Source organism: Crocodylus porosus, unplaced genomic scaffold (assembly GCF_001723895.1).
Source record: "Crocodylus porosus isolate Cpor-Errol unplaced genomic scaffold, CroPor_comp1, whole genome shotgun sequence".
NCBI lineage: Eukaryota > Metazoa > Chordata > Crocodylia > Crocodylidae > Crocodylus > Crocodylus porosus.
Window position 1 is genome coordinate 4,805,598 of NW_017728938.1, and position 14,673 is coordinate 4,820,270.

At 55.5% G+C, this 14,673-nt stretch overlaps 3 protein-coding genes across 7 annotated transcripts in view; 1 reads left to right on the forward strand and 2 right to left on the reverse strand.

Moving 5' to 3' along the window:
* The window catches only part of UBA7 (ubiquitin like modifier activating enzyme 7), a 42,691-nt gene extending 37,009 nt beyond the window's left edge, over positions 1-5,682 (reverse strand). For 2 of the 4 annotated variants that reach the window (XM_019547502.1, XM_019547501.1), the window contains exons 1-8: positions 5,453-5,677; positions 4,620-4,682; positions 3,823-3,991; positions 3,108-3,242; positions 2,414-2,520; positions 2,136-2,226; positions 1,485-1,623; positions 840-937 (exon numbers count right to left, since the gene is read on the reverse strand). In XM_019547502.1, the coding sequence (XP_019403047.1) occupies positions 840-937; positions 1,485-1,623; positions 2,136-2,226; positions 2,414-2,520; positions 3,108-3,242; positions 3,823-3,991; positions 4,620-4,675 (795 nt within the window). In that variant the 5' untranslated portion in view covers positions 4,676-4,682; positions 5,453-5,677. Of the gene's footprint in view, positions 1-839; positions 938-1,484; positions 1,624-2,135; positions 2,227-2,413; positions 2,521-3,107; positions 3,243-3,822; positions 3,992-4,619; positions 4,683-5,452 lie in introns of all 4 variants that reach the window. The other 2 variants (XM_019547503.1, XM_019547504.1) reach the window with 2 other exon arrangements.
* A 357-nt stretch (positions 5,683-6,039) lies between these two features.
* Positions 6,040-8,930, forward strand: TCTA (T-cell leukemia translocation altered). Its single transcript, XM_019547512.1, has 3 exons — positions 6,040-6,299; positions 6,921-6,975; positions 7,432-8,930. Exons 1-3 carry the CDS (start codon positions 6,083-6,085, stop codon positions 7,472-7,474), a joined length of 315 nt encoding a protein of 104 aa, XP_019403057.1. The 5' UTR covers positions 6,040-6,082; the 3' UTR covers positions 7,475-8,930.
* An 853-nt stretch (positions 8,931-9,783) lies between these two features.
* Positions 9,784-14,673, reverse strand: AMT (aminomethyltransferase). Of its 2 annotated transcripts, XM_019547508.1 has the most exons (8): positions 14,478-14,670; positions 13,950-14,030; positions 13,079-13,210; positions 12,864-12,942; positions 11,961-12,106; positions 11,547-11,727; positions 10,985-11,140; positions 9,784-10,480 (listed from the first exon to the last, which is right to left on the reverse strand). In XM_019547508.1, the coding sequence occupies exons 1-8, from the start codon at positions 14,589-14,591 to the stop codon at positions 10,302-10,304; spliced, it is 1,068 nt and encodes a 355-aa protein (XP_019403053.1). In that variant the 5' UTR covers positions 14,592-14,670; the 3' UTR covers positions 9,784-10,301. The 2 variants fall into 2 exon arrangements, with proteins under 2 accessions (XP_019403053.1, XP_019403054.1); XM_019547509.1 differs by lacking the exon at positions 13,079-13,210 and having other exon boundaries at positions 14,478-14,673.

Below are 14,673 nucleotides of genomic sequence, written 5' to 3' on the forward strand. Positions count from 1 at the left end.
AGAGAAGGTTGGATGTGTATCTAGCTGGGGTAATGTAGGCCCAGCACTCTTTCCTGCTTATGCAGGGGGTCGGACTCGATGATCCATTGAGGTCCCTTCCGACCCTAGCATCTATGAATCTATGAATCTGGAAGTATCCAAATTGCAGGACCTGGTGCTTACAGGGAACTTTAGTTACCAGGACATCAGCTGGAAGGAAACTCAGCAGCTAATAGGCAGTCCAGCAAGATTTTGGAATGTGTGCGAAACCTTTTGATACAGACAGTAGAGAAACTTTCTGCTAAGAGAGAAGCTCTTCTTGGTTTGATGATGGTTAATAGGATGGAATTGGTTGAAAATCTAAAAGGTAAAATGCACAAAATGCCTAAAAGGCATGACCATGTAATGATGGGAGTTCAACACTGCAACAAAATGAAGAAAAGTGCAGCAGAATAGAGCAGCAGGACTCTCAAAAAGCAAACTTGAACAAACTTGGGGAACTGGTACATAGAATTCTATGAGACGAAAGTCTGAGGAAAAGGAGAACTGGCTGTACTTTTAAAAGGCCATACATTAAAGGGCACAAGAGCAGGCTATCCCAATGTGATGGAAGGATAGGAAGCACAGCAAGAAACCATTTTAGCTAAAAGGTTAACCTGTCAATAACTTTCAAACTTCTAACTCTATGATATGAACTGGGTACTGCCAGGCAGTACCATACCCAGATTCCTAGCATCCCCAGACAAACTTTTAGTATTGCACCCCGCCCCCTCCCTTCACCACAATGATAATAATAAATCGGACAACGGGAAAAAAACCCCAAAAAACATTTTCAGGCCCCCTTTCTGTCTGACACTTACATAGGAATGCTCCTGGGGCACCTTCACCTGAGTGACAAGGCCCCCACGCTGGTATGGAGAGAGAGCGCTCGTGTCACCGATCTCCAGCATGTACTCCCCTAGGAAAAATAGTACCTGCATAAGGGGTGCTTTTGTGTGAAAACAAGGCTAGCTATCCCCATATGGGGCCAGTGGGAAAGAGAACACAAGGAGAGGGCCAGACCTAGCTCCAGACAGAGCCACACCCAGCTTTGGGTTGAGCCAGCACTCAAAGGACACCTTCCCCAAACACAGCTCTGCCCCACATTATAGCACAGGCCAGAACAAAACCTGCAGTAGCATCAACTGGGGCAAAGGCCCATGCAGCCCAGAATCACATTGCCAGGGCTGAGGATTCTACCATGGGCTCAAGTACAGTTTGGGCAGGCTTGACCAAGTCCAGAAGCCAGTGGTGTTAACCGACAGGGTTATGTTTAGAATAGAGTCAGTGGGAAGCTGCATGCACTCTCTATGCCCCCATAGGGGGTTAGGGCTAAAGATACGGTGGTTTTCAATGGATAAGTACATCCCAGCCCCCATAGTCATCAGAGCAGGTTCACCCTAGAATTTGCTGCCTCCACCTGGGATTCCACTTGAACCAATGGGGTTTTGGGGATCGGGGCTCACCCAGCACACGGACAGCACGAGGCTCACAGGCATTCAACTCAGTCATGCCCTCCACACCTGAGAACGTCACAAAGTCGCCACTCACAAAGCCATGGCTATGGCCTTCTTTGTCTACACAGGTTAAGACCCCGGGGTTGCCCTAGAAAAAAAAATTAATGGCACTAGCAAAACCCTGCTGGGTTGGTGACCCCATGGATGCCAAGAAAAGCAAGTCAGGGGGCAGGATTCAGGGAATGGCAAGAGGCAGTGAGGAAGTCAGGGAGAGGAGGAGATCCTAAATTTTAGGGGGCTGGAAAGAAGTCTTTGGGAGAGTTGAGGGTTCAAGGCATTAAAGGGACATTGAGGACACCGGAGATCTTGGAGCAGCAAGGGTAAGAGATGTCAGGAGTTGGAAGTCACAGTTGGGGGGCAGCGAGAGGACACCAGAGGATACTGAGGAGACTTCAGGGAGGAGGTCAGTGAGGGAACAGTGGAGGCAGTGGGTGACATAGGAGGACTTCAGGGACCATGGAAGATGCTAGACACAGCAAAAGGCTGGGGAGCAGCTGGGGATGAGGTAACATTAGGGACAGTGATGTACTGGAGCCCTGCTGGTGACTCTCTGGCAGCGGTCTCAGAGTTGGTGGGGAGCGCCGTCTAGCTCTGACATACCTGTGAGATGTGCTGGATGTAGGCACAAACGGGCTCAACCTCTGTGGGGTCATAGACAACAAAATGTTGCCCAAAGTCACAGAAGAGCTGCCTAGAACCAGGGGATAGGAATGAGGTTACAATGCCCTGCCCTGCCACTCTGCACCAAAGATGCTGGAGATGTCAGGAGCTCCTCCACAGCCAGTACCCTAACCCACTCCCTCAATGCCCTCTGCTGGACAGCAGTTGTGATTGCTTGTACTGCAGCCCCTGGTGATTCCTGGCTGTTGCACACTTACCCAGCCAGCCCCTTTGTGTCAGCAACGATGAAGCAGATGTTCCTGGCATGGCAGAAGTCACTAATACAGAGCTGCTCCTCCAGGGAGGAGTTGGTCAGTACCACAACCTAGACCAGGAGCAAGCATTAGTACCCAGTGCAATCAGTGCTGTAGTGTCAGCTGTGCTCACCAGGATTCAGTGCGGTGAGCTCTCCCATGCCATTAGCTGCTCTGTGTCTAAGTACAAGGACTTGCTCCCAGGGTATGCCCTGCCTATCCCTGCACAACTGTTCCCATGGATGCTGAGCTGGCTATGACACCTGCCACCCAGGGACACTGCTGCCTTTTGCAGGCACCAGCTAACAGTCCTGCTGGATACTGCTGCTGCAGGGCAGTTGCGGAGTGCCCGGGGTTGATTTGAGGTAGATCACATGCAAATACTGTTTGCTGTTCTTTGACATGAGAAGTAATCCCAAAACTGCTTTGCAGGAAAAGGAAACGACAGCTAGAGCTTAATTTATTCCAGAACCTAGGACAAGTTGGAGTCTCCCCCTAGCCCCATGGCCCTCATTGGAGGCAGTAAGCTGGCTCATGGCTTACACTGGCCATCTCTGAAAGTTGACTCAAACCTGCTGCTCTCCATTCCCTGGCATCAGTTCCCTCCCCACTGAAGACCTGGTGCCCACCCTACCAATGGCTCTCAGCCTCACCTTACCTGGAAGGCTTCCAGGAAGCTCTCAGACAGGGCCCCAGTATAGGCTGTCACAACCACGTAGCTGTTGAGCTCTGCAAGGCACTTCTGGGAAGCTATGGCTCGGTTGCGACCCACGTCATTCTCTGACAAGAAGAACTAAACACAGCCACCACTGCGTAGTGAGTAGGGAGGCACACAGCAGCTGGCACAGTGCCAGTTGCAGCTCCACTGGTCCAGCAGAGCTGAATTTAATTCATAAGGCTGTGGGTGGAGGCTGTGGTGGCTCCACAGCCACAGGGCCATGGTTGGTCTGTCATGCCTGGTTTGGGGACACATGCTCCCTTTCTGGCATGCTCCATGTCCATGATATTCCAGTGCTCATCCTCTCAAGGGAAGTTTGGAGCATCCTGGGAGTACCCTAGCAAAGCTCCTACCCAGGGTCTAGCATTAGCTGTTAGGCTGACTTCATGGGCAACACCACCCTGGAAATATACCCCTTAGCAGAGGGACAGTTTCTGTTCAAAGTCTAATCCATACCCCTGACCTGTGTCCCTCCCAGAGTTAATCATTTGGCTGCTGCCATGCTAGTATATGGTAGAGAGCCTGGGTCCTATATCGCGGCCGTTGGCCAGATACCAGGTCCAAATCCAGACCAGCACAAGCCAGGATGGGTCATACCTTCCAAAAAGGGGTGATTTTGGAACAGTGCAGAGGGCAGCCAATGCAATCAGCTTACCTGTGATGAGAGGTCACTCCACTGGGCATCATCTGGGTCGTGCACAGTGACAGATTTAACGCCAGCCAGGATAATGTTCTTGGCAATCTCCACACCCAGCCCCTTCATTCCTGACACCAACACAGAGGTGTTGGCCAACCTACGCATGGCCTCATGGCCCAGCACATACCTGCAGGGTGAGCACAGGGCAGGTATGCTAGGGAGAGCAGTGCACACAGTGAACAGGTCTCCTTCTCATGGCACTGCAGCCCTTGGTTCCTGCCTCTGCCACAGCCCCCAAAGACTGGATTGCCTAACCCCTCCTGCCACAGCCCCAGAGACCATCACCCTCCTCCTGCCCTGGCCTGTGCCCCAGAAACTCTCACCCTTCCTCCTGCTCTGAACACTGTGCTCAAGAGCCCCCACTCCTCTTCCTGCCAGGGTTTGGTGCCTTAGCACAGGGCTGTCCAATACTTGCAGTCCACGAGTGCTTAACAGGCAACTACTGGGGCCAGCAGGCTATACCTCCTGCTGCCATATAACAGAGGAGAAGCAGAGGATCACCCCCTAGAAAAAGGTGCTGCCAAGTGCCACTCACCACCCCAGCTTCTGACAGTGTCTGAGGGTGGTCGTTGACCCCCACCGCTTACCATCGGCGCTACCTTGCTCCTGCCATGCCCCCCCAGCCACCGGGGGGGGGGCATGCATCGTTCATGCCCCTCTTCCCCCTTTGTTAACACCCCTCATGCTCAGCTCCAGCCATGTTGGCTGACATGCTCCCTTCTATTTTTCCCCCAATACTCAGCACTGGCACTCACAGCTGCCTTGAGTAGAGGCTCTCATCAATCTCAGCTGGGCTCTCCTGGGCCTGCATGCTGCTCCTGCCAAACAGGGACACAGACAGTGTGGAAACCAGGTCTAGGTCAAACCCTGCAGGAGAACTACTTTGAGGCAGTCAGGGGGGTGAATGGCAGGATATGGGGAGATATACACTAAAAGCCAGAACATCTGGATTCTGCTTCTGGTTGTGCACCCTTCCTTCCTTCCCTGTGCCTCTGTGTCCCCATCTGACAGTGGGCCTAAGGGGCACCTGGCTCCTGGGCCTAGGAGGAGGCTGCACTGCATCTGCAAAAGGATCCTCTCATGCTATGCACCATGTACAAAAGGCAGGGAGCAAACTTGGTGGCCAAAGCCCCGGTCTTCACAGCCAGCCAAGCTCCCCACGCTTCTCATGAGAGCCACACACCTCATGGAAGTGGGCCGCTTCTGCCCAGCTTAGCTTCACTCTACCACCACCTAAGGCAGGTGGGGTCTTCTTGGGTCCCTGCAGGTGCAGAGCACCGCTGCAGACAGTGAGGTTGAAGGCAGAGGGTGCACAGGGGAGCGTATCTGGCAGGAGGGTCTGCACAAGGCTAGCACACTTCCTAGACTGGAGGGGTAGTGCTGTGGCCTGGCACTTGCCTCTTGGGCATCGTGGCTGGTGGTGCCGTACAGCGCTACAGCAAGTGAAGGAGCGGCTGCCCAGGCAAACCCAAAGCAAAGTGAATGCCAAACTGCCAAGGCAAGACCCGTGCCTGCTCACTACGCCGCAAAGGCTAGGGCAAGCTGTGGGATGCCATGTTACCCCCTGACAGGGCAGCAGTGCTCTTACCTGCTCTGAGGGTATAGTCCTGCCCCTTCAGACTCAGGAAAGGGTCTAATTCAGTATCGCTCAGCGCTGTGGAGCAAAGAGGTCTGGCACCTTACAAGCTAACACCGCGGTGTGGACCGACGCCGCGAAGGTGGCACAGGTCGGACCGGGGAAAAACGAAAGTAAAAGAGCAGCCTCGGGAGCGCTTCCTGCAAAGGGCGGGAGGGGCGCGGCCGCGGGAGCCCCCCCGCGTGACTGCCAGCGCCTCCCCCGAGCCGGGCTGGGGCCACAGGCGCGGGGCAGGGACGAGCCGAGAACCGGGCGGAGAGCAGCAGGGACACGGGCCCGGACAAGAGCAAGCGGCTCCCTCGGGCTCCCGGGCCCGACGCGGCGCCTGGCTGGGGCGCGGCCCCGCGCTGACCTCGCCGCTCCCTGTCCGTAGCCGAGGCGCAGCTGCCGGGGGCGCCACAGCCGGCAGAGACGCTAGCCGCGGCGCGGGCGGGCAGGCGCAGCAACGCGGCCCCACCCACCTACCCACGCGGACTGCGCGGCCCCGCCCCCCGGTCACGTGCTCGGGGCGGACCCGCTGGCCTGGAGACGGCGCTGAGCAATCCTGGGCGCCTGCGCAGTGCGGGCCGGGCGGTGGGGGTGATGGCGGCTCCGTGGCTGGGCTGCTGGGAGGCGCCGGCGCGCGCGCTGCGGGGCCTGGCCGGGCTGGGCCGGGACTTCGCGGCCGAGTGGGAGGCGCAGGATCTGCGCGCGGCGCTCTTTCAGCTGCTGCTCCTCTGGCTCGGCCTCAGCCTCGTGGCCATCCAGCTTGCCTGGCGCGTCTACGGCGGCGCCGTCACCGCGCTCTGCTGCCGCCCAGGTACGGCCCGGCCCGAGCAGAGCGCGCGCTGCGGCGGGCGGTGCCGGCGGCGGCTGAGGCTCCAGGCTTTCCCGCGCGGGGTTCTGCCCGGCGCGGCCTGGCTCCGGCCTGCTAGTGTCGGGGCCCCCGGAGGCGGCGTGGCCTTCCTGGGTGCTGCTCAGGGAGCCTCCAGCCGGGCTCCGGATCGAGGACCCAAGCGTTTGCATCCGGCCCCGCGGGAGAAAGATCGGACTCACTGGATCACTGCTGGGGCCCTGGTCCGTCCCTGTTGGATGCCTTTTACCATGCAGGGGCGCTGGTACTTCTCCGTGTTTTGCACCACCGGGGTGCGGGGGGGGGGGGCAGTTCTAGGCCAGGCGTCCCATCCACCAAACCAATGAAAAGCCACTGATCCCAGAAGAGGGCTTGCAGCTGGAGAATGCCTGGTTGTTCCCTGTAATGCTGCTTCCCTCCTTGCCCCAGAAGGGGCCAGAGCCCAGCCAGGCGTTTCACCCAGTCAGGCAGGGACTGTCTTGTCCCAAGGTCTCCCTGCCCCTTGGCTTGTGGCTAGCAAGGTGCATGCTGGATTGTCTGGCTGTGGATCCCTACTAGCTCAATGACTGCACTTCCTCCTCTCTGCAGGCATGGGAGGCCAGAATGGAGGGACCCCAGATGGCTCCTCACATTTCTCTTCTTGGTGAGTTCCTGCAGACCTGTCCTCTCTGAGCTGGTGGGCCTGGTAGTAGCCACAGAAATTTTCATAGTTGGGAGAAATTTGTCACTAGCTACAGGTGTCTCTTGCATTTGTTTGAAAATGGTTGGTATGTGCTCATATGGTATACCTCCCCACTACCATTCTGCTGTGCCCTTTTCTCCCCTTGGTGCCAGTGATCCTGCAGCCCGGAACTTGGACTCAGAATGCAGGAGTCTGATACTGACCGGATCTACTGGCTGCTTCTCCACCAGCAGGGGAAACTACCACACCACCTGTATTGTGGGGCTGGGGAGCTTTCTACCTAGTCTGCCTGCTTCCCTTTAGTTTGTCTTGGCTAGTTTGGCCTGGAAGCCTCTGTACCTGCCCAGGCATGTGCTGGGCATCTGTGAATCACTGCAGTCACTGATTCCAGTGCCTACCTCCTTCTCTCTCCCTCAGGGAAAGTTCAAGCACTGAGTCTGTGAAAACACACCGAGAGTGATGAATGAATGAGCTGGTAGAGTGTGCTTCTGCCACTCCAGGCGCGTCTGGAATGGTGCCCACAGTCCCTGCACTGTTTTCAGGCCTGCAGAGAGACTGGGGGAATTGGCCTTGCTTCTTCACTGCTTTGGAGACTGCAGCCATTTACTCCCTTTCACTGGGCTCTGATGCCACCGGTAACCTGCGTGCACAGCTGCACAGAGTACTGTGAGAACTCCTCGAGGATGGACTTTGACCTGCCTTGTCTTTGGGCAGGAGGTGCTATTTTCTGCTTTTTCACTACTAATAGTATTTGCATTATCCCCATGTAGTGGATCTTGGCTCCTGCACCAGAGCAGGAAACTTACCAGGCCTCCACAGCAGCATTCACTGTTATGCTTAGTTCTTGCCCTGATAGCCTCAGTTTAAACCCTGTCCCATACATATATAGTGCAAGTGCTGTGAGTCTCTTCACCCTGCCCCCAGCATCCCAACTTCTGTCTGCTCAGATACTTCCTGCTGCTTTGGCATTTCCTATCTGTGTTCCTTAATGAGAAGTTGTCTGACCAGGTCCCTTTTCCCTCCACTGCCATGGGATGAATTGTGCATGCCTTCTGTGCCAAGGTGGTGTGTTGTCCTGCCTCACCTGCCATGTTCCCTGACATCACCTAAACACCATAAAGAGCTTGAGATTCTCTCTGATCCATCTGCTCCTCCTTAATGGAGCAGGGCACTCTTGGATGACCAGGGCTCCTGGCTAGGTACAGGCTGTTGAAGGGGAAAAAAGAGCAGACTAGCAAGATGCATTTGTCCAAGCCTCCCTAGTTACCTAAAATAGTTATCTAACCATAAAGAGCTGCTATACTTACCTGTCTTTGAGTAGGGGGTTGGCAACAGTTCCAGGTTCTCCTGTTGCCCTACTTTAGCAACACTAGTTAGCTAATGCATACTTGAGTGTAGTGCTGGAGATGCAAGAGGTGGTGGTGACTTCAGCTTCTATAGAGCCCCTCAACTGCTTTCCCTCTGTTCTGGTACCCTCCAAGTTCTGCCCTGCAGCTGGTGGGCCCACCTGTGCTTAGAGCCAGCTTCTGTAGAGTGAGAGTCAAGATGCCACCTAGTGGGTGACTTGAAGATGCGCTGGCTCCTGAATAAGGGTCTGGTAACATTTCCTTGCCACATCACCCAGAAGAGGGCACCATCCTGGTTTTCTCCAGGCCAGGAGCAGCGAGTGACTGCAGGCCCCACTGGAAGACCTTGCCATGGAACACAGCATCCTGGAGCCCAGGTCAGAACTGTAACCACAGACGCCTTCAGCCACTTCCCAACCTCTGATAGCTGGTGGCTGCCTGTGCCTTGTATGTGGCTCCTCTGACCCTGGCTCTTTCCTACCCATGTAAGTACTCAGGCTGCTGACTGGAACTGTGCTAGTATCTTGTGCCATAGAGCATTGGTGGATTAAAGCCTCTTCTCTGGTTTGATCTAGGTGTCTCCATTCCTTGGGCATGTTAGGACAGGGTTCTGTTTTCCCCTCACTTCTACAACACCTAATGGGGGGGGGCAGCTGGGAGTTGAGGAGTTGGGATCCCATGGGATTCGTTGCTTTGCTGGGGGTACTTTGGCTCTGCTTTGCTGCTAGCCCTGTGCTGCTTGATTCAGCTATCTGGAGCTGTGGCTACCTTTGTCCCACCCAGGTAAGAACATGCTGACTGCCTCCCCACACATCTGCAGGAAAGTGAAGTAGGTATATAGCAGTATGGGGGTGCCCGTCTGCTACAGCCATCCAAGTGAAGAGCATGATTGGATGTTACTCTGTCCTAGTGAGCCCCCTGCCAGGTAGCCCCAGCTCACTTGCTCTGTTTCTGTGCCCAGCAGAGGAATGTAATTTGCTCCACTGGGTGTTACTTTACTGGGTATTACTGCTCCTCTTGGCCTGAGGCCATAACCCCCACACAGCATAGGGTTCTGGGAGCCTCCATCCTGAGCTGTCTGAGGCACTGAGGGAGCAGAAACCCCCCTCTGATGGAGTGCGGAAGTATAAGGGGTGGCACTGCCTTCCACAGGCATAAAAGGGTAGTGACCATGTCCTAGGGTCTTCTGCTGTGCCCTGTTCCTGCCTCGGGCTGGCAGGCCCAGGCTCCTGGAAGCAGTGCTTTACAGGACCCTTACAAAATATGCTCCTTCCAGAGATGGAGAAGAAGGCAAGGAAAAGATCCACGTGAGGCCGCTGTCTGTGGACAGCAGAACTTGGACAGTCTTCTGCTTGTGCTGTTACCTAAGCAGTTTCTGAGCACAGGCCCAACACTGAGAAACTATCAATGAGGAAGAAATGGGGAATGAGAAGAGCTAGGATCTTTAATGGGGGCAATTATCAACCCATTTACAAAAAATTAGAGGGGAAGGGGTCAGCATTTACTCTGCTGGCTTAATGCCTGGTAGAAAGCTGCTGGCAGTGTATGGCACAAGTGCTGTGTGAACGTGCAAAGCCTGTCCAGACAGAAACCAGGGGCATAAAACAGCAGCACAGACAGATATTTGTTGAGTCCTGCATGAAAGAGCAATGGCTCCCCATGGAGACAGACCCTACCCAGCATTAGCTATGGGGTAAGATAAGGGCCTAAAAGGTTCCTGGCAACTCACTGCTTTGGGACCCCGGCTCTCCATGGGCATAGGCCCCTACAAGAAGTGTTGGGAAAGCCCTTCTTGTCCCCTTACTGCTTTGGGGCTGATGTGCTTCCTAGTACAGAAATACCCTGAGCAGTTCCCCCTACCCCCACCACAGGAGCCTCCAGGAGCAAGGATCACTGTTGGGGAAAGTTGGCTTGGCTCCCCTAAAACTAGCAGTAAGCACCTCACTTGATTGTGTAGTAGCGGGTGGGCACAAAGGGCATCTTGGTGACAAGGGCAGAGTAGTTCTTCTTCCTCACTTCCACAGTCAGCGCTGTGTCCACCTTGCTGTGCTCACTCTTGATGTAGCCCATGGCAATGTTCTTCTGCAGGCAGGGGGAGGGGCAGCCACTGGTCACTGTGCCTGGGTCCAACCAGGACAAAAAGGATGGGTTAACTGGGGAAGGGTGTGGATGCTCCAGCCACACTCCTGCTGGGGCACTGTATCCATGAGTGTGCTGGGCCCTCAGGCAGAGACAATGAGTTACAGCTGGGAGAGGCTGGCTGTATGCCTGCAGTAGAGGGAGGTAGCTGGAACTTGCAGGTCAGTCCAGTATTGGGACAAGAGACAGTACATGCTGGTCAGCCAGAGGGTGCTCTTCTCCTCCCCCCCACCCCATTGGTGCTGATCCAGTATCCTGTAACAGGGCAGTACCTGTATGAACAGAGTTCTGACACTGCAGCCCTTGCACAAAGAAGGAGGTTTGAAAGGGAAAGGGTTATCTTTGAGCAAAGCCCCAAATCACCCTGGGCTACAGCAGAGCAAGGTGGAGAGATGCACTGTGACTGTACCTCACCCTAACCCCTAGTGGGTTGGCTGGTTGGCCTGGGCACTTTCTAGAAGGGATGGCTCAGCTCCCACACCTACCAACAGTCTGGCCTTCCAGATCCAAGATACGTGTGTGCTGACGGATTGGGGGCCCAGTGGACATCAGCCCCACTCGTTTGTGCTTGGGCTTCTCTTTGATCTGTGGCACAATGATGGCAGCACCAGGAAAGTCCATGGCTGCACGGCGTCGCTTTCCTGGAGGCGAGAAGACAAGGCAGCTGGGATAGCCCCTCCCCCATCTCAGTAACCCTCTAGGCTCTACACCCACACGTACGCCCAACAACAATGCTGTAGCTTGTGCCACCCTGTAGTGGCTGTCATTCCCATACCAGCTTCTCCCACCCATAACTAACCAGTTCCAGAGCTGCTGTCACAATTCCCAGGTCATAATGTCTCTAAGCACCTGCCCTCAAGGTGCCCAATCTTCCCACATCAGCTCTCTTCCTCCTTCCCTATCATTGTTGACAAGTAGCTCACATTGGTCACAGCTGCCAGGCTGAGCACTGGGACCCTGCTGGGCCTGGTGAGGGAGGTGACCACCAGGGCCCAGCTGGGATTTGGGGGTTGCTAGAAGGGATCCACAGATGCCGCTTGCACCTACCCAGGGTCCACACCAGACTGGCTTCCACAGGTGTGGTGGTCTCGTCAATGTCATTTCCATAGAGACAGAGCCCCGCCTCCAGGCGCAGGCTATCCCTAGCCGCAAGCCCTGCCAGCCAGACGTCAGGGTCATCAAGCAGCCGCTCAGCTAGCTCCACCACACGCCTGGCAGGCACCGAGATCTGGGCAGGGGTGGAACTGACAGGTCAGTGCTCAGCACCCCCATGGACAAACTGTCCATCCCGCCTTCCCCACTCCCACCTGAGCAAAATAAGAGTTAGTACCCAGCACTCTCCACCCCATCTAAGCAGTGCTAATCCTGGCATATCACACCCTCCAACAGGGACAGCTTCCTATCACACACCAACCAGGGCAGTGGCCAGCACCTCCAGGGGCCTCCAGCCCTACATAGTACCTCCACACCATCTTCTCCAGTGTAGCCACAGCGTGTAACCCTACAGCCTGGCACTCCAAACACATCCATCACAGCGCTGCTCATGAAAGGCAACTTGGCCAGGTCATCTGACACACCTGCTTGCAGCACCCGCACTGCTGAGGGACCTGCACACAGACAGGGATGCCATTAGGATCCAGTCTCCCTGTGCTGTGGGGGAGAGCTGTAGTGCTGAGCGCCACAAAGCAACTAAGGATCTGGAAGACTCCCTGCCCCAAGAGATACCAGGAGAAAAGGTTGAGTTGGAGCCCCAGCTAGAAGACTAATGCCCTCATCTGAATTTCTGCATGGAGTAAGTCTGGGGCATAGGGGCAGAGACAATCTGAGCAGGGTGTGGGGACCAGGGCAAATCAGCGTGTGCAGGGCCCACCCCTGGACACGGGGAAGCCGGCAGCAGATTCAGCGGCTGGGGGTGCCGAGTCACCGGAAATGAAGCTGGCGGCTCCATGGGGCCCCCAAAGCCTGGGGCCCAGGGCGGTCACCCCAATTCGTCCCCCCCCAGGGACAGCCCTGCATAGGGACTTGCATTCTCCAACTCTCTTCTGCAGTGCATCCCACCCAGTTCCTGTGCCCTTTGCTTCAGTAAGGTTTTGGGAGTGGCTCTGGATGAGCCCTAGCCATTGGAGTCCCCTCTCAGCTCTGTCAGCGTGCCAGGAGAGAGCTAGTGTTTCAAACTGACCCAGAATGGAGGATAGAGCATTATGAGATGGGGCTGAGAGGTGGAAGGACCTCAACACACCTGATTCCTACCCCTGCTTTGGTGCTCAGAAGTAACTTTACCCTCCCAGAAAAGTGTGAATGCCTGGCTGTCACAAGCACATATGCAATAAGCTGTTGTGCCCCCCCGTGTAAGGACCCTCTTACCTTGCAGAGCCAGCAGTGCATTCTCCCAGACCTCCAAGTGTACATCACTGCCTGCTGCTCTCAGCTCCTGTGCTCTGGTCTGCAATCAAGGCATCAGGCAGGTTAGCAATAGACATGGGACAGCTAGGGCCCACTAGCAAACTGACCTGCACCAGTACTCCTGGGACCTGGACCAGATCCCCAGGGTGTACCAGGCCACACTGATTTCTCCATACCTGCATGAGAGCCAAGTCCTTGTCACTGCAGCCTGCATTGGACACCACATACAGGTGCTGCTCCGAAGTGCTGGTCACAATTAAATCATCAATTATGCCTCCCTTCTCATTAGTGAACAGAGACAGTGTGCCCTGGAAAGAAAAGCCATGCTTACCCCAGATATGATTTGAGCAGGGTGCGGGGCCCCACCCCTGGACGTGAAGAAGCCGGTGGCAGATATGGCAGGGAGGAGGAGAGTGGGGGTGTCAAGTGGCTGGATGTGAAGCCGGCAGCTCCGCCCAGCTCCCCAAGGTGTGGGGCCCGGGGCGGTTGCCCCACTTGCACCCCCAGGGATGGCCATGCTCACCCCCATGTGGTCACAGGCAATATCACCAGGCTGAACTCGGACTTCTCCACTCCGACTCTTCAAGGAAATGCCAGGCAGGGCAAGAGGTAGCTATCATCTAGGAGTCCCCTTATGAGAGGCTCCTGCAATATGAGTTCTGAGCTCCCGCCAGCTCTGCTGGTGTCCCTTACTCCAAGCCCTATCAGCCCAGCCTTGGACTGCTCCTGAACGGACAATGGGGTAACTTCTGAAGTGCTTTTGTGTTCTGGGCAATGTCTTCTTTGTGACCAAGAGCTGCTGAGGTCCTTGCACTTGTGGCCTGAGCAGGACATAGGGTGATGAAGGAGCCATCTGATTGCATCAGTGCTGGCAACACCCAACCCAGCAAGCCAGGGAGTTGGCCTTGACCGTCCCTGACTAGATCCTTTGGAACAAGGCCACACATCCAGAAAAACACCAATCTGAGCCATGAGTAGGGGCCTCCCTATGCCCAGCAGGAGTCCCAGGAGAGTATGTGAATTTGCAGAGGCCCACAACCACCATACCTGGTCCGGCTTGAGCTCAGCGATGTCCCCGACCACCAGGCTCTCCATGAACTTCACCCGATCACGGCCAAACACTTTGGTCTGGGGAAGAGATACCACTGAGTCCCAATTGCCAACAACACCCCCTGCCTCTGCCAACCCCTGTCGCCACAGAGAGCCCCATGCTAGTGCCCACTGGAGGGCTCCACCCCATCGTTGTGCCAGCACCATCTGGACTGCTAGAATATAGCCTCACTCCACTGAGAGGGCTCCAAGCCAGGCCATGCCCTCCTGGAAGGTGTGGGCACTCTTGTACTTAAGTATATGTCCAGTGCCCAATGTAAAATGTGGGGAAAAGAGTTGGTCTTAGTGACCCAGAGAAAAGAACTCCTGAGTTCTTTACTCTCGGCCTTGACTTGTTTCCCATCTCCTCAAGAAGGAGGCTTCAGCCACTGATGTCTATAGGTAGTATGGGGCCTTCTGACAGGAGGGACTAGAAGAAAAGCCCCCCCAGTGTTCCCCAGGCACAGCCCCTCTCCCCAACACTACCTGGAGCATGTGGGACACATCAAAGAGGGAGCAGTGTTGCCTTGTGTGCATGTGGGACTCCAGGTGGCTGTGGGTATACTGCACAGGCATGCTCCAGCCAGCGAAGGGCACCATTTTCCCACCATGCTGCTGATGGAAGTCATACAGGGGTGTCTGCTTCAGGCCATCCTAAACAAGGGACAGAAAAGGAGGATCC

Bases quoted from the DNA above. Each gene is read 5' to 3' on its own strand.
- AMT (XM_019547508.1), bottom strand. From the start codon at position 14,591: ATGGTGCCCTTCGCTGGCTGGAGCATGCCTGTGCAGTATACCCACAGC. The intron at 14,031-14,477 runs GTAGTGTTGGGG...TCTCTTCCCCAG, and splicing joins ATGTGTCCCACATGCTCCAG to ACCAAAGTGTTTGGCCGTGA. The intron at 12,107-12,863 runs GTAAGAGGGTCC...GTCTGTGTGCAG, and splicing joins TGCACTGCTGGCTCTGCAAG to GTCCCTCAGCAGTGCGGGTG.
- TCTA (XM_019547512.1), top strand. From the start codon at position 6,083: ATGGCGGCTCCGTGGCTGGGCTGCTGGGAGGCGCCGGCGCGCGCGCTG. The intron at 6,300-6,920 runs GTACGGCCCGGC...TCCTCTCTGCAG, and splicing joins CGCGCTCTGCTGCCGCCCAG to GCATGGGAGGCCAGAATGGA. The intron at 6,976-7,431 runs GTGAGTTCCTGC...TCTCTCCCTCAG, and splicing joins TCCTCACATTTCTCTTCTTG to GGAAAGTTCAAGCACTGAGT.